Here is a 25,999-nt window from a genome sequence, read left to right on the forward strand (position 1 = left end):
GCAGACTCATTATCTGTTTTATAAACTTTAAGGCAGCGTATGATGCAGTCAAACGAAATGAGCTGTGGCAAATAATATTACAAGGTGGTTTACGCTAATTACATTTGATTCGTGGGACATTGGATAGGTCAAAATTATACGTTGAATAGCAAAGGAGAATTCAGTTTAATCATGGACGCTAAAGGAAGCTGATCGACGAATACTTGGGGTCTTTGAATGTAAAATATTTGGTGTCAAAAGGGAAAATGAAGTGTGGCGCAGATGCTGATATAGGGAAGGTAATACAATGTAGGTAGGTTTAATGAGTACAATGGCTGTGGTGGGTAGGGCACGTGGTAAGAATGCCAACGAAATAGTAGTAGACATAATTTTTGGCAGAGAATCAATAAAGGGATGTAGACTTCGGGGCAGACCCCGTACCCGATGGATGTGACGGATTTCACGCTAACTCGACCAAGTTAGTTAGACTAGTTTTTGGAAAGGGCGCCATTTTTTTCCTCTTTTTTTTAATAAAAAATGTAACTCGAAAACTATAGGACCTACAGAAAAATGATCTATGGCCTTTTAGAAAATGTTCTGAATTTTCATATTAAAAATACTGAAAAAGTAAAAATTAATTAGGCCATTACAAATATTTAAAAAAGTTTTTGTCCCTCCGGTGTTGGGCCACTGAAGGGGGGGGGGGGGGCGAAAAAAAACAAAGAGAATTTTTTAATCGAGCAAAAAAATATGGATTTTAGGCATTTTTACTTATGGTTTAAACGTAAAAACCAAATCTATTCTTGCTTTTAATAAATACGATGTTTTTATGCAAAAATCTACGAACAAAAAGACAAAAACGAAAGAAATTTTTTTCTGTTTGAACTTTTATTTCTATTTCGTGCTAGAAGCGTTAACTCAACTCGTACACTCATTTTTCGAGTTTTTCAAGCTGTAGAGCCCACAGACAATTTTATAAAAAAATTTAACTCATCCTACAAATTATTATTTTACCCTCCGATTTTTCAAGCCAATTTCCAAGGGGGGGGGGGGGGGGGGGTGACAAAAACTTTGAAAATGATTAGCAATGGCCTTACTGCACTGAAAAAAAAGTATTTTATAAATTAAAGATCGATTTTCCACAAAAACCCTATCTCAGAAATTGATTAATTTTTTTCTGGAGATAATTGTATGGTCTACAAAGTCTACTATATATCGCAAAATGGTCGAAATTAAGAGGAAAAAATTTTTCTAACCAAAACTTTTTCAAGTCCTTACTAGAAGAAGGAATTTCAATATTTCCGAAAATTATAGCACCTACAGAAATGATTTATGAGTGACTTTTAGAAAATATTCTGAACTTTCATAAAAAATACCGTTTTGGCAGGGCAGTCTTCCGAGAAATTTATCAAGACAGAAGTTTGATGTTTTCCCGACGTTTCGACACTTTGTTGGTGTCTTTTTCAAGGGGTAATATCATTTAGTCTTTTGTTCTGTTTTTAGGAGTGTACATATTACGGTCATGGAGGGTAGTCGTTGGTACTTTGGGTTTGAATATTTAAAAAATTTGAAAAAGTTTTTCCTGCTTTGTAACTGTACTGCGGAACACTATGCGCTTAGTTAGAAAAAAGTTTTTCTCACGAAAACTTTTTCATATACCACTGAAAAAAAGATTTAAATAGCTAAAAGTTTTTGTTAGAAAAACTTTTTTCGCTTCAATTTGACCATCTTGCAATGTACAGAAGATTTGTAGGTCACATAATTATCTATCTTTAAAAAAAAATTCATCAATTTCTGAGATGGTGTTTGTAGTGAAATCGATTTTCAATTTTTGAAGAGCTTTTTTTCAGTGAGAAATTAATTTTTATTTTTTCACTATTTTTTCATGAAAATTTAGAATATTTTCTAAAAGTCATCCATAGATCATCTTTTTGTAGATGTTATAATTTCGGAAATACTGAAATACCTTTTTCTTCGGTAAGGACTTGAAAAAGTTTTTGTTGGAAACAGTTTTTTCTCTTCAATTTGACCATCTTGCGATGTATAGAAGATTTGTGGGCCACATAATATTCTATCTTAAAAAAAATTCGTCGATTTCTGAGATGGCGTTTTTTTGGGAAATCGCTTAAAATTTTAAAAATGCTCAATGCAGTAATTAATTTTTGTTTTTTTCAGTATTTTTATGAACATTTAGAACGTTTTCTGAAAGTCACCCATTTTTTTGTGGGTCCCATAGTTTTCGAGTTACATTTTATATTAAAAAACAGAAAAAAATCGCGCATTTTGAAAAAAATTTGAAAAAAAGTATGCAAATTTGTGTATTTACATGAACTCTTCACACACACAAAGTTTCATTGAACTCGGAGAGGGTGTTGCCAGCTCCATAGACGAGTTAGCGTGAAATCCGTCATATACGCTGTTGAGGACGATGGACGTTCAACTGGTGTTTGAGGGGATAAAGGGTGTCCCACATCAAATTGCACCACGGAAGAAGCGCTCTAGAAAATTACCCATTGAGTATTTTCTCTTGAAAATTTGGGTAGAAGTAGTTTGGAGTGGATAGTTTACATTGTGTTTTTATCGCGATCAGTTTTTTGAAAATTGTAAAAAATGGTGTCACCCGAAAAGCAACGTCGCGAATTTATTTTGCGCAAGCGCTTGGAAAATCCTCAAATCTCTCATCATGGATGATGAGACTTACGTCAAGGCGGACTTTCGGCAGCTTCCGGGGCTACTGTACTTCACCGCCCAGCACAAGTTTGATATTCCGGAGGAAGTAAGGATGCAGAAAGTTTCAAAATTTACCAAGAAATACAAGATTCGACAAGCGATCTGCTCATGTGGCAAATGGAGTGCTCCGTTCGTGACTAACGGGATTGTAAACGGACAGATCTACCTCAAGAAGTGTCTATAGAAACGTCTGCTTCCTCTGTCGAAGCAATACGAGGGCCCTACGATCTTCTGGCCGGGTCTAGCTTTGTGCCACTATCCAAACGATATCTTGGAGTGGTATGAAGCCAACGGGGTTACTTTCGTACCCAATGACATGAACCCCCCAATGCAGTGGAACCAAGGCCAATCGAAAAATACTGGGCTATTATGAAGCAGGCATTACAGAAGTATCCCAAGGATGTCAAATCTAAGAAAGACATGAAGAAAAAGTGGGTTTCCGTACAGGCAGCAGTGTACAGCTGCAGTCAGATGTTGTACAAAATTTCTTGAATGGAGTTAAGCGTAAGGTGCGAGTATACGGTTATGGTATTGAAGTTGAATGAAATAAATATGCCAAAAGCTTACTAATGGGTTATATTTTATTGAAAGTCAAAGAGAAGGATCAGTCAATTAGGTGATTTTCTACAGTGCAAGTGCAGTGCAGTGTTTCTTCGGTGGTGCAATTTGATGTGGACAGGGAGAACGACAGCCCAGAACCAACAGTACGTGAGGCCCATAATTCGTTCGGCGTAGGATCGATAACGGACCGCCGCACAGTGGGACAATTTAAAAAATAGTGAGACATAAGGAATAACATCGAAACCTTAAAGCATAGCATAATAGTACCTTCAGAAAAGTTTCTCCATTCAAAAAGCGCTTTCTAGTGGGGGAAAAATATTTGAAAATTAGGGTGTCCCTAAGCAGATACAAAAAATATTTTCTCTATTTCAAGTCAGAAATGATTACGATCTATAGAAGATTTATAGATAAACTAATTTTAAGAAACTTTGTTGAATACTGAAGGTTTCTATCTCTTACATGAAAAAAGTTATAGAGCCAAACTCTTAGGGATACCCTTAAAAACAGTTTTTTCGATGTAGCTCTTGAATTTTGCTTCGTATACTTTTCAAATGTACTAAGAAATTGATAATCTAATCAAATTGCACATTTTTGTCGAAGATAGTAGAGCTCTATCTTGTTTCCTTTAGAAGCCATCACTGGTTTTTATATTTTTTTACGTAAACTTTGAAGGGGTGTATCTCGGGGGAGAGCAGCTATGAGCAGCTAATCTCACTTGTTTTTTGTGAATCAATTTATGCTGTATCCCACCATGTACAACTTAGGGTGGAACACTGTGGAACATCTGAAAAAACTTATCACGAAGGCAACCGTTTTTAAAGCCTGAAATTATGAAAACCATAGTTTTGTACCGCTTTCGCATGTTCTCTGAATCAAATCAACTAATTTTGTAATGGTAACTTAGTAACCCGATACAAAACCTGTCAATACTTTAGTTATACTTGTTTTATCGCGTCAAATAGTGAGATGAATATGTATAACTTGCGACGATCTACTTTATTCGAAGTGTGGATATAAAAATGTAAGTCAGGAGCAGATAGCAAGAAGAATCACTGCGTTGATTACATAAAAAATAAGCTTGAGGAGAAAGCGCATTTCACGTGCAGGATGGAAAGACAGGTATCAATGTTTTGCTACAAGCTTCAAAAGAGATGGGAGAAAAGCCAACGAGATGTTGTCCGTTTCCGCAAGCAAAACATTATTTGGCTATCAGAGAAAGTTGTCCCAAAAGCATGCCTAGCCATGAATACCCCAAATTCAGAAAAATTCTGTCGACCCAGGAAACCGTTTGGAGAATTGACCAAACGAAGCAAAATTACTATACTAAACAACAACACTCAATTCACTACTACACTAAACAACAACACACAATTCTGGCTTTAGTTTTCAAAAGGTCGCATAATCCAAGCAAAAGGGTTGATTATGCGACCTTATGAAAACTAAAGCCAGAATTCATCAATTTAAATAAAGTCCTATTAAACTACAATGTCTTAATTTTTTATTGGCTTAGTGAAGGTTTTAAAAACGGTTGCCTTCGTGATAAGTTTTTTCAGATGTTCCACAGTGTTCCACCCTAAGTTGTACATGGTGGGATACAGCATAAATTGATTCACAAAAAACAAGTGAGATTAGCTGCTCATAGCTGCTCTCCCCCGAGATACACCCCTTCAAAGATAACGTGAAAAAATATAAAAACCAGTGATGGCTTCTAAAGTAAACAAGATAGAGCTCTACTATCTTCGACAAAAATGTGCAATTTAATTAGATTACCAATTTCTTAGTACATTTGAAATGTATACGAAGCAAAATTCAAGAGCTACATCGAAAAAACTGTTTTTAAGGGTGTCCCTAAGAGTTTGGCTCTATAACTTTTTTCATGTAAGAGATAGAAACCTTCAGTATTCAACAAAGTTTCTTAAAATTAGTTTATCTATAAATCTTCTATAGATCGTAATCATTTCTGACTTGAAATAGAGAAAATATTTTTTGTATCTGCTTAGGGACACCCTAATTTTCAAATATTTTTCCCCCACTAGAAAGCGCTTTTTGAATGGAGAAACTTTTCTGAAGGTACTATTATGCTATGCTTTAAGGTTTCGATGTTATTCCTTATGTCTCACTATTTTTTAAATTGTCCCACTGTGCGCCGTGACTAAAGTAGAGTAAAGTAAGTAATTTTTAGATTTTGAGATACAGTTTTTAAAGAACAGAAGTTGCGAAAATGCTATGGAGACGCATGGTGTTTTGTTTTTACTTGTCTTGAAATGGATATTTCTGGCAAAGAAACGGATATTTTTGGTTCGTATTTGCTAGAAATATCCGTTTTATTGCAGGTAAGCACAAAACAACAGTGTCTCCTTTGCATTTTTGCAACTTCTTCTCTTATGTAGTCATTACAAGTTTATATAAACTGCCAACTGTTAGTGTCATCCGCATATAACAAACATGTACCAAGTGATGGTGTCTTGGTGATGTCGTTTATCAACAACGAAAACAGTAAGGGTCTCAGTGTACTGCCTTAAACGGCTCCAGAGTTGCTACTAAATCAGCCAGCTTGAGATGCATCTAAATTTGCAGCAATTTATTCGTAGATAAGATGCTAGTTATAATTGCAACAGCAGAAGTATGCTTGTAGAGTAGCGCAGTTCAATACATAGCCTACTGGAATTGGTAAACTTTGCTACTTTTTCTTCGCTTCCAAAGGCTGACACGAGTATGGTTGCAATTGTTTTAAATTTAAGCTTAGTCGTGAATTAACGCTCTCGCACAAAACCTATTCTCAAGAAGCTGTAAAAATATCCAAGTCCTAATACTATTATTAAGCATGTGGAATATCGGAAATAGAATTGCTGATGTAGCAAGCATCCTTTCTGAATGATTTTTCATAAAATCAATTTTATCATCATTATTCTGAGTGATGTATAGGAATTGTACACCAAACGGAATTCAATTACACAATCGGCTCGGCTTAGTTTCGTTCGATTGATCACATCATCAACAGGTTTTAAGGCACAACAATTCTATGCTCCTAATTGCGTTGTGTCTGCTTAGTATTATTGCGAGGTTAAGGTAAAATATCCGCTTGGAAAATTTAGGCAAGAAAAACCACGGCACGCAAAAAACACGTAGGTATTCGAAATAACGTCCAAAAACAAACCTTTAACAGGATTTCCTATTCGAAAATCGCACCAGTAAAATACGATATATTTATCACTACATACACTGTCTCTCCCCCTCTATCTGTCATGAACCAGTTCGAGCACTTGAACCGTTCACAAATACACCAACTCTGACAGCGGCAACGCAGAGCGGTGCCGCGAACCGGCATCTCGCGGAACGCGGAGTGACTGGTCAATTCTCTATTATTATTGTTGTTTTCCGATTTGGTGACGTCAATGACGATGATTTTAAGTCACTTTTCTGTCGCTAGCGTTGTTGTTGTTCTTGCTAGTATTGGTTCAATGTTTACTTCCTCACGCTATCCCAGCTACAGTCAAACGCTGCGCGATGAAATGCGTGTGAAGATCTGCTAACGAAGGTCACCGATCGTTGTCAGCATTCTTAGTCGATCATCATCATAACCATCTCGGTCAGCACTGGTTTCGCGCTGTCACAGTTTATTTCTCAGATCAAAAATAAGCGGTTTCGCTGCATGAGCTGTTGCTCCGCAAACCAGCTCGGACCGGCATCGCGAAGTGCCCGCATTTAATGTGTAGACTATATTTACCAAAACACCAGCCAAGGCCGGGCGATGACAAGCCGAAATGCGCCATTTAAAACACCAAAAATATTCTGTGGCGCGGACCCAGACTGAGACGGTCTAGGTTCAATAACAGTGCGGTAGTCCATCGAAAAATTGATAATGGAAATAACAATTGATTGATATGAGAGTACACCAATCAGTGATTTGGTTTAGTGTTCGATCTACGAGCAATTGACCACCAACACAGGCACTATATCATCATTTGGGCTTCCTTCACGCTTCGTCTGCCGTGGCGCTGGGGGTGTGCTTGCGCGAGACGAGGGGTTTGTTTTTACTTCCAACCAACATTATTCCGTCGCTTCGTGCTGCGTACATCGGCGGGGCGGCAGGGCGGATCGCTTTTTTTTCGCTTGCCAAAATGGCTCAAATTTATGAACAACACGGTGTGTAGTTCCGTCGTTTTCGAGACGTTCGTTTTGGGATTTCACAGACAGACTCCCATTGGGGAAGCACGTGTAGATTTGCGATTAATAATAGGATAAAATAGAAGAAGCTCGTTGAACTTTACAGAGCGAAACCTCCTTTACGGTACGGTTTGCTACGCGTGCGAAACCAAGTACGGAGCGATAGGTTGGGCGTCGTAATTCACGGCTAGGCAGATTCCATGCCATTCCGACGCGACGCGACGCGACGGTTGAGCTACTGAAAGGCTCCGGATCTGCGCGGTGGAAAATTGGCTGTCGAGACTGCTTGCTTGTAGTCTGATTGTTCGATTGGAAAGAATGTATTAATTGAAGGCTTGTCTGCTATGGCTGTGATTATTATCTGTCGGCTTCCTTGCGCCGTATTCTTCACCGGTGGATAAATTTCGCAGTCGATCATCTTTTCAATAAGAGTATGAAAAAGATAGACATGTTGTACCTACTGCTAAATAATGCTCAAGATTGACTAAAGTTCTACTGGGCTATAGGTATCAGGTATCAGCATCTTTGGCTCGAGCAGCACGTTCCTCACAATCATGTGGAAGATTTGTGCCTTGCCCATCTTGCCCGTGTCATCATTTACCTGATGAGGACGGGAAGGAAAACAGGAGGAATAGGAAGGGGTGGATGAGGAATTTGGACAAACACAAACATATATATACCGAGAGATTTTTGTACCCCCGAAGGGATACTGCAATCCTTGGTAGTTAACTTATCAAAAGTACACCCCCTGGGGGGTATACTCATGATAAATAAGAGCTTATAGCTCAATACCGCTTTCGGTAAGGAACATCAAAATGTCTCGTAATTTTAGTTTCCTAAAATCCGATTCATTTAAGACGTAGGATCCAAAGATCCTATGACGCAATTGTGCTACTGCAGGACAGTTGCAAATTACGTGATATGGTGTACCGTAGTCGGATTCACATAAATTACAATGAAACGATTCAGCTCGCTGAATCGTAGCCATATGATAATTTAGCCTGCAGTGACCAGTCAGTGATCTGACAAGAATACTGCAATTTACCTTTGAGTGTTGCAAAAGAAATTTCGCAACCTTCTCACAAGGCTTAACAATGAAACTTTTCGTTTGACGACAAGTTTCAAGATTTTCCCAATAACGTACATGTTCAGATGAAAACCAAGATCGAATCTTTTGTTTTATCCAACATGCCGCAATTGGTAAAGCAGGTTCCGGTCCGAAAACCGACTTTTCTGCTCCAGATCTTGCTAGTTCATCAGCCCATTCATTTCCGGTTATACCAGAATGGCCCGGAACCCAAACCAGATGAACGGCATTTAGAATGCTTAGTTCTTCTAATTGGGTGTGGCAGGCGATGACTGTTTTAGATTTAGAATTAGCCGCACAAAGGGCTTTTATAGCGGCTTGACTGTCAGAACAGAAGTAGATAATCTTGCCTATCAGTTCTTTCTGAAGTGCAAACTGAGCTCCGCACATAATTGCAAAGATTTCAGCTTGAAAAACGGTGCAGTAACTACCCAACGAATAGGATTCCTCCAATTCTAGCTCACGGCAGTAAACACCAGCACCCGCGCGACCTTCGTACAAGGAACCATCGGTATAACAGACTACATGGTCGGAAATTTTCCTTTCCATGTAGCCTGACATCCAATCCTCTCTAGGAGGAAAGTCACTTGAGAAAGTCCTATACGGGAAAGTACGCATGAGCGTTACATCGCTAGGAGCAAGGGCAAACTTGTCCTCAGCAACAATTTGCGACCACAATCGAGTATGACCAGTGGAACCGTCCACAGACTGCCAAAGGCCAATCGCGTGTAGTCGATAAGCACATATTAGTGCCTCTTGCTTCAGGTGGAAGTGTAGAGGTTTAATATTGAAAATAGCTTCTAGGGCGGCAGTAGGAGTTGTAGTAAATGCACCAGACATTGCCATTAAACACATCCTTTGAAGATGGTTTAGCTTTGTCTGGACAGTCACAACTTCCCCTCTCTGCCACCATACAAGACAACCATACGCCAGTATTGGTCTGACAACGACCGTGTATAACCAGTGTATGTATTTGGGTTTAAGCCCCCAAGAGTTGCCAATTGCTCGTCTACATTGCCCAAAGGCCATGCACGCTTTTTTAATTCGGAAGTCAATATTTGTGGACCAGTCAAGCTTGGAGTTGAGAATCAACCCCACGTACTTCACTTCGTTCACAACATCAACATCCGAATCGTAAAAGCGCAGAGCGCGAGCTCCATTGGTATTTCTACGTCTTGAAAATAAGACGATAGATGTTTTGCTCGGATTTACCGAAAGTGCAGTTTCTCGGCACCACGTTTCCACGACGCGTAGTGCCTGCTGCATTAAGTCAAATAATGTGCCTATGCACTTTCCAACTACTAGGATGAGATAGTCATCCGCAAAACCATATGACGGATAGCCTAGACTATTGAGTTTCCTCAATAGGCCGTCCGCCACAAGGTTCCATAAAAGAGGCGAGAGAACGCCACCTTGTGGACATCCACAAACACTTTGCTTCCAAATGCTTGCTTGCCGTAAGGACGAAAAAAGCAATCGGTTACTAAGCATTTGTTCTATCCACTTTATGATTATTGAAGGCACATTATGATAACGAGCAGCCTCCAAAATGGAAGCGAAAGATACGTTATCAAACGCGCCTTCAATATCCAAAAAAGTTCCTAAGCAAGATTCCTTTTGTGAAAAAGCAACCTCAATTTTATCCACCACATCATGTAATAAAGTGGTTGTAGATTTGCCACTTTGATAAGCATGTTGTGCTGAATGAAGAGGAACTTCTACTAAGCTTGTTTCGCGGATGTGGTGATCAACAATCCGCTCAAGTGATTTAAGCAAGAATGACGTTAGACTGATTGGTCTAAAACTTTTTGCTTGCTCATATGTCGCGCGTCCACCTTTAGGAATGAACTTAATGGTTATTTCACGCCATTGAGTTGGGATGTACCCAATAGCAATACTACACACAAACATCCTTCTCAGAATGTGTTTGAAGTACTTGAATCCTTTCTGCAGTAGAATAGGGTATATTCCATCTGTTCCAGGAGATTTGTATGGAGAGAAGCTGTTCACGGCCCACTCAATCGCTTCAGTTGTGACAAGTCTCCGAGCAAAAGCCCATGAGTCTAAGCCACCTAAAACGATTTCTGGATCGTTTCTAACTTCAGGTTCCACACAGCCCGGAAAGTGACTATAAAAGAGACATTCCAGGATTTCATTGTCATTCGAACAGTATTCACCGTTCGAACTTCGAATGTTATTAACCTGATAATCTTTCGATTTTGACAGTATTTTATTAAGTCGACTTGCCTCGCCGAAACTGGAAACGTTGCTACAGAACCTGTGCCAGCTCGTGCGTGCTGAAGACCGTAGAGCCTTTGCATAGGCTTTCCGGGCCTGCTTGAAAGGCTCCACGCCATCCCTCCGACGTCTATTCCAGGCTCTCCTGCATCGTTTCTTTAGTTCCGCGAGATGAGAGTTCCACCACGGTGTTCCTCTAGTCGTTTTAATAGTTTTTAGCGGGCAAGCTACTTCAAAAGATTCCGCAATAAAAGATGTTGTGACATTTACAGCCACATCCAAGTCGATCGATGACTCAATCGTCGGTTCGAATCCTTGAAATTTCGTCGCCAGTTCCTCCTCAAAGAGTTCCCAGTCAGAAAATCTCGGATTGCGAAAGGTTGCAGCGTTCAAGGAGACACCCAAATGATCAAAATATATAAAGCAATGATCAGATATTGGTGTCTCATTTGAAACATGCCATTGTGCCAACTCATGACTGATCCTGTTAGAGCAGAGTGTTATATCTAACACTTCCTCTCTACCAGCTCGTATGAAAGTTGGACAATTGCCAATGTTGAGTATTCCAAGGTTGGTACTACTCAAATATTCCATCAAATCAGAGCCTCTCGGATTGATATCCGAGCTGCCCCAAATGATGTGATGGGCATTGGCATCACTGCCTACAATGAGCGGAAGCCCATTAGATTGGCAGTATCTCACCACATTTCTGAAATCGTCGCTGGGAGACGGTTCATCGTGTGGTAAGTATGCAGAACAGTAGACATAGCGCCTATGGACATCATCCACGACGAGTTCTACTGTGACTGCACAAATATCTCGAGTAGTCAACTCAGAGATAAGGCATGCACTTATTGACCTATGCAACAATATGCATGCCCTGGGCATCAAACGAGGATTTGTCATACCAGTTTTGCTGAAAGCAGCAAAGTTCTGGTTTCCAATATCCGTCGAATGAAAGTACCCCTTGCGAAAATACGGCTCCTGAACCAATGCGATGGTGACAGAGCCATTAAAAAGTTTTTCGCATAAATACAAATTTACTGCCCGTTTGTGTTGAAGATTTATTTGTGCGACCCTAACTATTTGACTAGCGGAGTATATGCACAAACAATCTCCAACACAGATCAGACAGCAAATTGTAAGCGAAGCCAATTATATTGGCCAGAACGCACTTGGCGTAAAACCCATAAGGGAAATTGGGCAGGACTAATATGCTGTTCCCACGAAACGCAAGGGACAACAAAGATCGACCGTACCAGAGCCCCGCATGGCACAGTAGGGGCCAGATGCCCAAAGCACTCCGTTCGCGACTGGCATGTTTTCACCCCTCCAGCCATTCAGTCATCGGCACGGAGGTAGACCTTGACTTAGGGGCTCCTGATTTGCCGACTCCCGGCAGGATCAGGTCCCGTGGCTCAATTTTTGCCCAAACGTACAATTCGGCACCAACCGCCAAAGGGCCTAACTGCAGATTGTGTAAAACAGACCGATTTAGAGTCTCTCTCTCTCTGTGCTAAGCCAGCTGAGAAAATAACTCTCTCCCGGTGTGCCCACACCCCGCAGCCGCGCCCTCCGAAAAACCTGCGCCGAACTGCATGATTAGGTAGCCGGAAACCACACGGCGAGTGTTCCACCTTCTCTGTCTGCATACGACAACCAAGGTTGCGTACCACCAGGTGCGCAACTTTGGCTACCGTACCCCAGCCGGCACCTCGTGGAGGTAGAGATAGGAGTTAGAAAACAGAGGTGATATATTTGCACATGTTCACTCATTTGCCAGCCCCAAAGAATGTATTAATTGAAGGCTTGTCTGCTATGGCTGTGATTATTATCTGTCGGCTTCCTTGCGCCGTATTCTTCACCGGTGGATAAATTTCGCAGTCGATCATCTTTTCAATAAGAGTATGAAAAAGATAGACATGTTGTACCTACTGCTAAATAATGCTCAAGATTGACTAAAGTTCTACTGGGCTATAGGACAATTGATAGCAGTTTTCTAGCGTCAACCTATGGATTACACGGAACTTCTTGAAGAGGGTATTACCAATGAATAAATAACATTTTGCTCACTTCCGGCTCGTAATTTGCATATACCTGCTATGGCTCTACTCTAAGACATGTTTCATGGTTCAAGGTTATGCTAGCCAAGTACCATTTAAACTAGATAGAACTGGAACAGTATCGTGCGTTTACGCTAGGCAATCTATTACGATCTCAACAGACCAGCAATTATAGGTGAGAGAGCTTAGAAATTGATTTTGGCATAATTTGCGTATTGGGAAGTAAATGGTATTGGGAAGTAAATAATGGTTCATCGTACTCCGGTAATAATGGAGAAAATTTATGGCCAAGGAGCTGACAAAAACAGAATTATTCTGCATTTTTCAAATACTATTTTTCCTGGAATGCTGATAAAATCTGCTATATAAGAGCCTTAATCGGTCTTTAACCAAAGCCAAGTCCCTGACAGGTCCTCCAATTCGTTCTTAGTTAGACGCGTGCCGACGTGCCGAGCCGAGGGTAGCTAGCATGCTCAACAGCTATGAAAGACAATCTTCTGCAATAGCTTTTCAAACCTTTCATCAAACATTGTTGTGACGATCCCTATTAGCTAACGAATCGATAGACAAATATTCAAAAAGCAAAAAAAACTGACGACGAAAGAAATCAATTTTTGATACTTTACTGAAAGGTGAATGATATTTTACTGAGAGGATGTTGCAATGATTGAAATAAATCAGTACTCGAATAACGTCAAGCCTGGTAAATAAAAAAATCTAAGTCATTGTATTCCAGACGGCTAGCTAACTAAATCCTTCGTCGGCGAATGCCAAGTTGGTTTTCGTGAAGCTCCCTCTACGATGGATTAGATATTCGCCCCGCGTCAGTTACTCGAAGTTCCGAGAATAAAACTTGCAGATTCGTGGACTTAAAGACAGCGGACGATTCAATCAAACGAAATTTGCTGCGGCGGACAATGCTGGAACGTGGTTTTCCAACGAAACGCACTCTCTATGGATTACGTAGCCAACTGAAGTCCATTTTTTCAAATTTATGTGAAAGTGGCGCTTACTGGAAGCGGTAATGGTGGTACTTTACGGACGTGTACCATGGACGCTGAAAAAAGCTTGGGGTTTCTGTGCGATCAAGCTTACTGGCAAAATGGAAAGTAAAGTGTGGTGCAGGCTCATGAACTACGAGCTGTATCAAGTATACAGATAAGCTGATATAGAGAGATGGACTGAGCACGTGGCCAAAATGCCCGGTGGAAGAACAGCCAAAACTTCCTTCAGTAGAGAACCAACAAAAGACCCCACAGCAGATGAATGTGCGCTGTCGAAGACGATGCACGTTCCGCTGATGCAAAGACCGACAGTACTGGAACACCACAATCCTCCATTCGAGCTAGGATCGATAATGGACCGTCATCACTAAAGCACAGACAAATAGACATAACACTCGTTTTCTATTCTTCGCGCCGATTAATCCGTCATTTCAAATTTGGGCTTAGTTGGGAATGTCTCCGTATCCGTCAAAGTGGCGCTTTTTAACGAAAGTAGGGGAATATCTCATAAAAAATACTTACTAGTTCGAGGGATACTCCTATTGCTATTTGGTATTTGAAAATGTCGATCATAGATGATACTAGTGTTCATGCAAAATGTGTGGTACGATAACTTTTGTTGATTTTTCTGCCAAGTGTTATGTCTGTTTGTCTGTGACTAAAGTAAAAGGGCAATATTTTTCAGTTATTTTAATCGGCAATAAAATATATATATGAGCATGACATGATGGAAAATCAAAGACTCATTCCTCAGACTCAGCTAGAACGGCGAGTTTGCGTTTTGATCATTATCAGTAGATAAACATCTAACGGGTGACAACTAAAATTTTGTAATTTTTCTCTCAAGCTGTCAAAAAGACAAACATACATGAATAAGTTCGGATTTACTGAAATTAAAGATACATTATCCATTGTTGAAAAAAAATTAGTGTACCTACATTTGAAAACGGTCCGTAATCGGCTGTTCGACGAAGCATCCGTCCGAACAGGAGCGTTGACGGCCATCATGTCAACTTTACGAATGCATCTATTGATTCTACCAATCAACTGTTTGCAATTCGTGGCTCTCCAGTTATTTTTGTACACCAAGGAACTCAAAATCCCGGAGAAATCTTCGATTGGGCGCACTGAGACAGATTTTTCGGGTCGTGGATTTTGGGTAAAAATGGGATCGAATGGGTATTCGGGAACGATTGTGTTTTTTGGCGGAATGCGATGTTGCTCTATCCGGTCAAAACACGCATTGTCCATCTGGATGACCTTTTTTTAGAAACGGATCAAAATTTTCTTCAAACATTCGTCTGGCACAACTTAATTGATAGCCAAACCAGAGGGCTTGTTTTTGAAGAAACGAAAAAGAAAACGATTTCCTTCTGCGTCCATAATTTTGACTGGTCTACCACTACCTTGCTTGCGAATAGATGTTGGGTATCTTAGGATATGGTAAATAGTCAAAGTCGCAATATATTCGCGTTTTAAAAGTTGTACCGCACACTTTTTGCCGAGATTTCTGTGGCAATTCGTAGAAGTGTACAGCGCGCTCCCGACATGCTTCTTGTTTCGACGTCATTTTAAGCAAAACAAGGCAAGCATAAACAAAACAAAAAATATTGACAAAAAGAGGAGAGAGAGAGAGAGAGAGAGAGAGCTAACACATACAAACTCTCATTTCTCTCTGAGCTCGTTTGTTGTTGAGTATAGGGGCCTCAGAAAAATTCCAAAATTTTAGTTGTCACCCGTTATCTTCTTCTTCTATATATATAAAAGCCTTGTCTGCAACCAAAACTAGACCTCCGACAAGGCGTCATATTTTCGTGGTAAGAATCGCCCGCATTAAGCAAAGACTCAAACCAATTATACCAGGTTGAATTCAAGACAAGCAAAAGTAACGTAGTTGTAACTCATTGAGTTACATGGCATTAAAGTTACATAGCGTACAACCGAATCACTCTCAATTAGACGCGAGGCGACGCACGTGGGTTATTGTTAGTATATATGATCCTTGACTGTAACCAAAACCTGACTCCTGACAGGACATCGTGTTTTCGTAGCAAGAGTCGCAGCTCGCTCCCTAATTTTTTTTACAAAACTGAAACCAATACATGTGCATCTAAACTACAGCTGATGCGAGTACTTCACGAGCACTCTCTTATTCTAGGCAAGATTTGCTGAGAACCGGAAGAGGAAATTGATATTATATTCTGGTTTTAATGATGGCGTTTTGGTCATCGGGTTACTAGTAAACTAGTTAATTTGCAGTCTAGGCCAACATTTCAAGGATTTTTTTTCTCTTCATTAGGGTAAAAACATTTAAAACTAATGAACTGTCACGCTACAATTGATATTATAAACATAACAACATTCGTGATAAAATATATATAGCTGTCAGTGCCCTGGGTAAATCCTCAGCACGGAGCGAAGCGAAGACTCACACCAATTATCCCATATTGTAGTCAAGGCAAATATTAGTAACGAAGTTTCTTCTAGCATTAGAGATATATTAGGCGTCATACATTCCGGTTATCTCCGTTATAGTGAATCTAAAGGGTGTCCCACATCAAATTGCACCACGGAAGAAACGCTGTAGAAAATTACTCACTGGGTATTTTCTCTTGAAAATTTGAGTAGAAGTAATTTAGAGAGTATTGTTTACACTCTATTTTTATCGCGATCAGTTTTTCGAAAATTGGAAAAAATGGCGTCACCCGAAAAGCAACGTCGCGAATTTATTTTGCGCAAGCACCTGGAAAATCCTCAACTCTCTCATCATGACTTACGTCAAGGCGGACTTCCGGCAGCTTCCGGGGCTTCTATACTTCACCGCCTAACACAAGGTTGATGTTCCGGAGGAAGAAAGGATGCAGAAACTTACATAGTTTGCCAAGAAATACATGATTTGGCCAAGAAATACATCATGTGGCAAACAGAGTGCGCCGTTCGTGACTACCGGGACTGTAAACGGGCAGATCTGCCTCAAGCAGTGTTTACAGAAGCATCTGCCTTCTCTGTCGAAGCAACCCGAGGGCCCTACGATCTTCTGGCCGGATCTACCTTCGTGCCAATATTCAAAGTGGTATGAAGCCAACGGAGTCACAGACCCATGGACATGAACACCTCCAACGCACCGGAACTAAGGCCCTTCGAAAAATACTAGGCTATTATAAAGCAGGCACTACGAAAGCATCCCAAGGAGGTCAAGTCTGAGGATGACATGAAGAAAAAGTGGATTTCCGTACAGATGAACTTTTTGAGTGTTGAGTTAAGCGTAAGGTGCAAGCATATGATTATGGTATTGAAGTTGAATGAAACAAATATGAAAAAAGCTTACTATTGGGTTACATTTTGTTGTCAGAAAGTTTGAAAAGGATCTGTCAATTAGGTAATTTTCTACAGCGTTTCTTCCGTGGTGCAATTTGATGCGGGACACCCTTTAGATTATCATGGCAAAAATGGGTTTTTTCGTCGAAGTTATAGAAATTTTGGTTAAGTACCACCGATTTGCTCTTAATTAGACACGAGGCGACGCATCTCTTTTAAGATTTATTTAAAATTCTTTTCATGAATTATATACGAATTTTTCAGTTTGAACGATAAAAATTTGCGGTTGCAGACTTCTTATGGCGTAGTACAAACGGAAAACGGACAGTGTATGAGCCACGAGCTGCAAGCTTGGAAAGTTTTTCATCGCACACCCGGCGAAAGTCGGGACGATACGATGGGCCATCCATACCGCAAGGATGCCACACGACTGTGGAACGATATCTACTGTCTTCAAAAACCTCATCGCCATCAGAAATAGAGGGCATGATGGGTGGCTCGACCATGTAGAATCAGATTGGCGAGTTTCGAGACGCTTAACGAATTAGCGACGAGCAGCCCAGAACCGAGTACAATGGAGACAAGTTATTTATACAGCACGAGCACGAGGAAGAGGAGTCATGATTTCACTGTAAAGATGAGCTAAACAGAAGCCTGATGAATAAACCAGATCTCTTTAACCTTTAACAACGTTACGCTTTCTAGCAGAATGATATCAATATGAGTATTGCCATGATCCAAAAAAATATCCCGGAAATGAAGTCACCAGTCTTCGTTAGACCGGTTGAGATAACCACTATTCTTATCAAGAAACGCACCGCAGATTTCCTCTTCGACATATTTTCAATCTGCCTCTGCTTACCGACATTTTTCAACGTTAGGGAAGACGCCGTTCGGTATTCCACAAGGCAGCGATTTTGTCCCGCTCATCTTCGTGCTACATTTAAACGATGCAACGATTTTTTTTTGCTACGAACAATTTTCCTTTGCTGAGGACCTACTTCGAAGTCAAAAAAATAGTTCGTGCCACAACTACTGGATAGTTTTCAAGATGGTGTGATGAAAATAGAATTGTGCTCAATGCCAGTAAGTGGCAGGAAGACTATCATCTAGGCGATGAACCCGGATTAAAACCCTACTAACACAATTGTTACAAAATAGTGGTGGCAACCGACATGCGACTAATTCTGGTTATAAATAAGTTTATTCGACTATAAGTGCTAAAATTGTGCTTCTTCTTCTTCAGCAGCATAGAGCCGGGGTGGCTCGTGCTGTTTCAAACACTCGTCTCCATTCAACTCGGTCTTGGGCCACTCGTCGCCAATTTCCTAGTCGTCTCAGAAGTCGCAAATCGCTTTCGACCTGGTTGAGCCATCGTGCACGTTGGGCCCCCCTGTTCCTGGTGCCGGTGGGGTTGTTGAAGAGGACTATTTTCGTCGCACAGTCGTCCGGCATCCTTGCGACGTGTCCGGCCCACCGTAGCCTGCTAACTTTCGCTAGATGTACGATGGGAGTCTCGCCAAGCAGTGCCTGTAGCTCGTGATTCATACGCCTCCGCCACTCTCCGCTTTCAGTTTGTACTCCGCCAAATATTGTCCGCAGCACTTTCCGCTCAAACACGGCAAGGGCGCGTATGTCCTCCGTAAGCAGCGTCACGGCTTCAAGTCCATAAAGAACTACCGGTCTAATAATGGTTTTGTACATTGTTAGCTTCGTGCGGCGGCGTATGCTTCCTGATCGTAGCGTTTTACGAAGGGCAAAGTAGGCCCGATTTCCCGCTTGGATGCGCCGCTGGTTCTCCTTACTAGTGTTGTTGTCCGCGGTCACCAGCGATCCCAAATACACGAACTCTTCTACCACTTCTAGTTCGTCGCCGTCAACGGTTACCGTCCGTGGGAGGCGCGCATTTGTTTCCTTTGAGCCTCTTACTTTCATGTATTTGGTCTTCGACGCATTTATTTTTAGCCTAATTCTCCTAGACTCCGCTTTCAGTCTGGCGTAGATTACCTCCACCGTCGCAAAGTTGATATCGGCAATGATATCGAAGTCATCTGCAAAGCCTAGAAGTTGGCTACTCTTGGTAAAAATCGTGCCTCTCGTTTCGATGCCCGTTCGTCGGATCACCCCCTCAAGAGCGATGTTGAACAGCATGCAGGATAGACCGTCACCTTGTCTCAACCCTCGTCGCGTCTCGAAGGAACTCGAGAGTGTCCCAGAGATGCGTACGAAACACATCACTCGATCCAATGTAGCTCTGATCAGTCGCGTCAGTTGTGCTAAAAGCGATAAATTAGCACATACTATTCATATGCGTATAATTTTTATGTGTATTTTTGGGGGGATTATGTTTATATGCGGTTCATGAATCATATGGAATTTCATATGGAAATTTACTATTAGTTATGTGTAGAATATTTTGAGTGTGTAATTCAAATTATTTCAACGGCGTCTCGCAAGTAACAATTCCAAGTTTTATTACGTTCGTTTTCATGACCAATTTCATAAAACCGCTAATAAAACTATGAGCTCCACCAGAACTTTCTGATGACCGCTATAAAACTGCTTTCTGACCAAGTGGCCCACGCCTCAGAATGTTTTCATAACCGCTATAAGAATCAGGCCATAAACTCAAGTAGTCATATCACGCTCTGCTAAAAGCAGCAATAAAACCGATTAAGCTTTCACTACTTGACAGCCATCGCCATAATTTAAAAAAGCTTTTCGCTTTATGCTTTTCGCTTTTTGCTTTTCGCTTTACTAGCAAACGCCAGATAAGTTCGGTAGCTTTGTCAACTTGAAAATATATCCGTGAGCAGAAAAGTTTTAGTTTTACTGACAGATCATTCTGAACGATTTGGTTTATAACGACCACAATAAAATATCCCATAGAATATTTATTAATTTTAAGCAATTTCGTCGGTTTGCACTATGTGCGCATTTAATTTCATCGTGCATTTTGATATGATAGGTCGATAAAATCTGCGCGCCACTGAAATTTTGCAATTTTCGAAAACTGGTTGTTTTAACAAATTGAAAATATTCAGTTAGTCAATCTCAATTTCTAGCAAAATCATTTTATTTGCTTCCTCTGATAGGAAAACCGATTGATAATGACCTTCTTTCTGCAAAATACTTTGCTTTGATGACTTGTTGTTTGCGAGCTAAAACAAAATACTAGAATATGGCAATATGGCTTCGCATAAAAAAAATGATTTTGGTGTTGAACTTTGGTATTCTTCATAATAGCAGCAAAAAACTGTTTGGTTAGCGTGTTACCATTTTAATAGCTCTATAAAACTAACAGATTTATTGCGGTTTGACAAGTAACCGTGATAAGATCAATTTTGATTGGTGCGCCATTTTGTGTTGCTACGCCACACTTATGGTAAGTTTATAGGAGACGTGGTGCAGCCAACAAGTTTTAACGTGGTAATATAAGCAACCACAATAAATTCGCTTTATTAACAGTTTTATTACGGTTTTCTAGCTAGCTATAAGTGTGTTTGGACTCGTATCCTCTTGGTATTGCGAAATACCACCATAAATCCAGTGGTAATGATTCATACCGCAATAAAACCTTTATAAAATTCAAGTAAAACCAAGTGGCTTTGAATTGTTACTTGGGCTATTGGATAGAGAAAATACAACGTAGCATTTTTATAGCTGATACTATGTTGACCTCCCAGTTGGTCACGAGGTATGATGCTGGCCTAATAAGCCAGTCGTCGTATGTTCGAATCTCGACCGGGAGGGGCTGTTGGAGTCAATAGGATCGTAGCAACTGGCCCTGCAATTGTCCTGTACTCTTACAGCTGGTTGCGAAGTCTGTCTTATAAAAATAGAAGGTCAAGTTTCGATAACGGAATGTAGCACCTAGGCTTTGCTTTAGTTTTACTCTGTTGACGAGGACTGATTGCCCATGGCTTCTCAACTACGTCAACTACGATCTAGCTCAGGGTTAAACCCTGAGATCTTCATAGCAGCTCTTCTGCATCCATTCTGCAAGTGCCACTTCGAAGAACAAACCATAGAGTATACGGAGCCATCGTCTGGCTTCGACGAGGTTTAATTTAAGGTTTGAAAGGTTTATTTTCATCTTTTTCGTGATACAATTAGGATCAGAATATTTTATGTAAAGTGAAGGAGTTTTTGGTGCGAAGAATGATAAACGGGATGAGACTGGGTAACTTTGATGTGAGGCCAAAAATATATTGGGTCGTTTAATAGCAGGTGGGACTCCAAACCACACTCTCTCGGTTGGCATTCAAAAGCTTTTGCAATTAAACTACCGCCGCAGGGGTGCTCCGTAGCCGCAAGGTTACCGAGTCTGCTTTGACAAGCGAGTGGTCGTAGGTTTGAATCTTAGTAGAATCAAGCCATTCGATGTCAAGTGACTTTAGCAAGGGTTAATTCTCAGGCCCCTCATTTATCCTTCCTTCATGCTGAATTCTATATTTACCCTCTGAAACCTCTTGACAGTGCAAATGTCCCTCCTATAGTTAAGTGTACTGATCAGAGGTACGAATGAGTCCTCGCTAGGGACGGCTATAATATGGGATAGTACTGACAGCGAGGAATAAGTGGGTAAAGTAGATCAAGCTTTAAAGGAAGGGTAAACCCCAATGCACACAAGCATGCATAAAATAAGCAAATCGCTCACGCGATTATAGCAAAGAGAAATGCAGTGCAGGTCATACAGCAAGCACCCGGGCGATATCACAATAGATCAACTATACTGGTCGCAGTGATGAGTACACACATGGAGAAGGAACTACCGCCGCACCCTTATATTAGATAGTTTCATATCAAATTGTGTACTTCCAATGATTGTTAACCATTCCACGCACACATACGCTCCCCACCGTATTTTTGGTGGTATAGTGCGGTATACACTGAACGTGCCGCTTCGATGGTCAGCAACCGTCTGCTCGCTTCTATCACACTACAGATAATAACCGTCTATCTTTTCGGTGGTAGAAGCAAAGGGGAAACATATTATGCCCGTGTAGAAAATTTCTTTGGAATTCTAGGACTCTTCCGCCCAAAAGCTTAGACAACTAGGTAAGATAACTTTAAAAAATGCCCAATCTAACTAAATACCCCGATGATGACTAAAAATCAACAAAAAGGTGAAACGTGAACTAATAACAAACGCTAATTAAAACGCTGACAAAATTTGATAAAATTTAATTTGTTTGTGTTGAAGAGAAAGAAAGCCATAAAATTAGCATATGAACTTGCTCCAGTTTCATCTACAGAGTAAGTAAATTTGACTAAGTAAAATTGACCAAAAATCTTTTCCAGTAATTTAGGCCTTATCAATTAAAAGACAAAGTTACAAAACTACACATTATCACAGTCTTGGCATATGATACCTGTCAAAAACGGCAATCAAAATGCATAACAGAACAGGACCAACTTCTTCTCGAGCAGGCAGGACCGGTGCTTGTCGATCGATTTAAATTGCAAGGAAAAAACATCCTACTTGGCTTCTCTACAATCACACTCTGTAAATTGATTCTGAAAGTCGACGAAAACGTCTTCTCAGTTGATTCCGAAGCCATCGCTCTCTTCAACACTTCAACAGTGCCGGCTGCGGGCAGCTCAATAACGAAAGCTTTCGTAATAACGAAAGAGGTTAGCTTGAATGATATCCTCACCGGGCGGACGGTCGGTGGTCTGGTTGGCGGTCGGTAGTTCGATAGGTGCGAGACGTGATTGATTGCGATGCATTTCAATTTCAAGCATTGCAAAACGATTGTTGTGAAACGTCGTACTAGGGTGTTTTGCTCAATTCAGAACGTAAGTTTGTATATTAAACATTCAATGACAAAGCTTCTTCTTAAATTGCGTTACATTTGAATGCAATTAGCATGATACAGTTTTTCTAACACAAATAAAGCTTAATCTGCATCCACGCAAAACGAACAGTACAAAGTGACTCATTAGCACGATGTTAACTTAGGTCGTGAGCCACGCCAATTTTCTCGAAACGGCTATTACTGTGAATAGTACGAACTACCTACCGTCAACCACCGATTGTTGATCGATGGTGCTGCCGGTGACGACGCGCGGACGGTGCTGGGCTGGTGGCGACGGGTGTCGGAAAATTATAAATATAGGAGAAAAAATAACAATAACAGCAAGTGAAGCGCAATATTGCACTCATTACGTTGCAGCCTAACGGCGGGAAAAAATATGGCAGCCGATGATGATGATGATGAGCGACGACGAGGCAGTTCGTGTTCGTTTCCATTTGTATGCAACAATGTTGTACAGACTGTCGGCTAATAATTCCCGCCGTCGCTAGTTAAGTGTACAGTAAATGCACTATTAATAATAATACACACTGCAACGAGTGCGCTAGTAGCCACTGACAGCTAGACAATGCACTTAGCTTAGTCGCTTTAAAAAGTCTGAACAAATTGTATTAGATTTCACATTTCCAAAGTACCAAAATGAAAATTCAATGTTGTTGATGGAAACAACAACCAAATAAATAATACAATTTTCTCGAGCACTCTCAAAAAGCGGACTAAACTGGTTACCGCATACTCAACGTACACATTTGGTAGGAAGATTATTTTAAGAACGAACAGTCTGCTGCTGCTCATGGTAATTATCGCATAATGTTGTCACAAATACGGAAAATTTTCATAAATCGATGATTGATGACTTTCTCTCCACACGTGTCGCAGCCTAATTGTAATGAGAGGCTCAATTTAACCATGGAAGTCACGTTGGCAACGGTCGGGCAGGTAAAAATAAAAGATGATGATAATAAAACAATAGTGGGTGGTAATCCTTTCGAGCTAAGACTGTTTTCGCTGTAAACGGTAATTGATCGGATCTCGGCTAAAAACAGGATGAGCCAAGGGACGGAACTGACAAGCGATCCGTTTGTCTGTGACTAGGTACCGATTGAGTAATCGTTCCTGAATGAATTATTGTATAACGAAAGGGTCACATTTGGTGCTGTCTATCGCATGGTCGAGACATGAGTTGGACGGGTCGCATTGACTATAGATTACTGCTTTGCTTTTGAGTGTGTTTTCAGTACTGCAGTGGAAAATATGTAAACAAATAGAAAGGTGCTTAGTAGATGACTCGCATGACATGCACCGTCAGTACCTTTTTCTTGTGATATTCTGTCGGTCCGAATGTCAGAGCAGCCAAAAGTAGCGTCAACCCCAAGTGGGAAAACGTTTAAAATTATTGCGAATGAGTGGGTTCCCTCCTGTGGGAAAACTATTCCTAAACAAGTCTTAATTGCTTTTATGAAACGCTTTGCGCTTGAAAACAAATTCTATAGTTTCAGGTTGTGGGTGTGGAGGGTGTTAATTTCTTCAAATAGCTCAAGGGAAAGCAAGTTGTAGAAACCTGTCCTAGCTGTTAAACATTTCCGGCAGATTTTAGATGATGAATAGTATTTACCTGTTGAAGTGATACATGTTGTACATGTGCTCCGGTGGGATGGGATAGGTTCGGGGTGGTCTTCCATACCAGGACAGCGGATGGCCATAGTTGATACCGGCGTTACCGAATATGGGACCTTCGGATGGCGTTGCATGGTAGTTGGGCAAATTAAGCCGACTATCCGAACCGTACGATCCGTGATGGTAGCCGTAAGATGGCCCAGCCCGCACATCTGCTCCTTCTGCTGCTGCTGCTGCGGGATGCATCGGGTAGCAGCTCACCGAAGCCGGGTTGTATCGATTATCCAGCGGGGAACATCCCACACTGCTGAAGCCAATGGCCGCATCACTTTGATGGTGGTGGGTGTATTCGTCAGGAGAGTACGCTGGCCTTGCCGCATGATAGTAGCGGGAGGCATACGCTGGCCCCTGAGTAGGAGGGTAACCCTGCGAGACACTCATTTCAGCAGCGGTTGGTTCGGCTGGCTGATTGCATTGTTTACTGTCGCACAATTTGTCTGACGGATCCAGTTTGGACGCTGTTCAAACGTTAAGAAGGATATCGATTCATTGCACCCATTAGACCAATGGGAATGGTACACTCCAGTAGAACCTTTTATTCGCTGTAAACTTTTTTTTCTATATTACACTTTATGTTTGAATCGTTACTCTTTTCGAACTCAGCTTACTGATTCACTTTGTAACCTAAATATAAAACGCTAAGTAAACTTAATTCACTGTCAAACTATTATATTTGCATTGCGGGCTTTGTCCCAGTGAAACGGATCATATTTTCAAGCCGGTTTCGAATGTCATGAAAGTGCTGGTTTGAGCAAAAGTGGAAAAAGGCACTGTTCTCGTTCATGATTGTTGCTACTGCCGTTACTGTCGACGAAAACACGTGAAGTGGTGGAGCAAGTGAAAAAAAAACACTTGTTTATCCGCTAAATAGTAAATGACTATCTGTTTCGTCTAGGCTAATAAAACATTAAATAAACATAAATGAACGAAAAGCTCAGTAGTTCTGTTTTTGGAAATGGAACAGAACACCGTAAAAAGTTAAATACCGAATCAAAAAAGTTTTTCAGCTAACTCTCTTAGATAAACCACCTATCATAATCATAACTTTCTCCACCATATTGTTAAGTACTAGGTGGCCTCCATTGAAAATGTGTGCTTTTGTCAAAATAAAAAAAAATACAACCATTGAATGGAATGGAAATTTTCCGCTAAATCAAAGAGGTCCTTCCGAATCGATGTGTTTCACCTTGAACCGGTAGCCAAATCTGCAGTTTCTCTGTTTGCTTCTTTGAACTTTTACTCGATAAAGTGTTTCGATAAACTTGTAGCTAGGTACCAATAAGCTTTGATTTAAATTCTGTAAGAAGATTCGCTGAAATCAAAACATATCTTTCCACACCGCGCGCTGGTGAAGCT

At 40.8% G+C, this 25,999-nt stretch overlaps 1 protein-coding gene across 7 annotated transcripts in view; it reads right to left on the bottom strand.

The window, feature by feature from the left end:
- Positions 1-25,999, bottom strand: part of LOC128734937 (protein trachealess-like) — a 162,097-nt gene that overhangs the window by 45,766 nt on the left and 90,332 nt on the right. For 4 of the 7 annotated variants that reach the window (XM_053829349.1, XM_053829345.1, XM_053829347.1 and 1 more), the window contains exon 2: positions 24,582-25,267. The exons of 2 other annotated variants lie outside the window; for them this stretch is intronic. In XM_053829349.1, coding sequence (XP_053685324.1) covers positions 24,582-25,024 — 443 coding nt within the window. In that variant the 5' untranslated portion in view covers positions 25,025-25,267. Of the gene's footprint in view, positions 1-24,581; positions 25,282-25,999 lie in introns of all 7 variants that reach the window. One more of the 7 variants, XM_053829346.1, reaches the window with a different exon arrangement.

Source organism: Sabethes cyaneus, chromosome 2, assembly GCF_943734655.1.
Source record: "Sabethes cyaneus chromosome 2, idSabCyanKW18_F2, whole genome shotgun sequence".
In the NCBI taxonomy this organism is placed as follows: Eukaryota; Metazoa; Arthropoda; class Insecta; order Diptera; family Culicidae; genus Sabethes; species Sabethes cyaneus.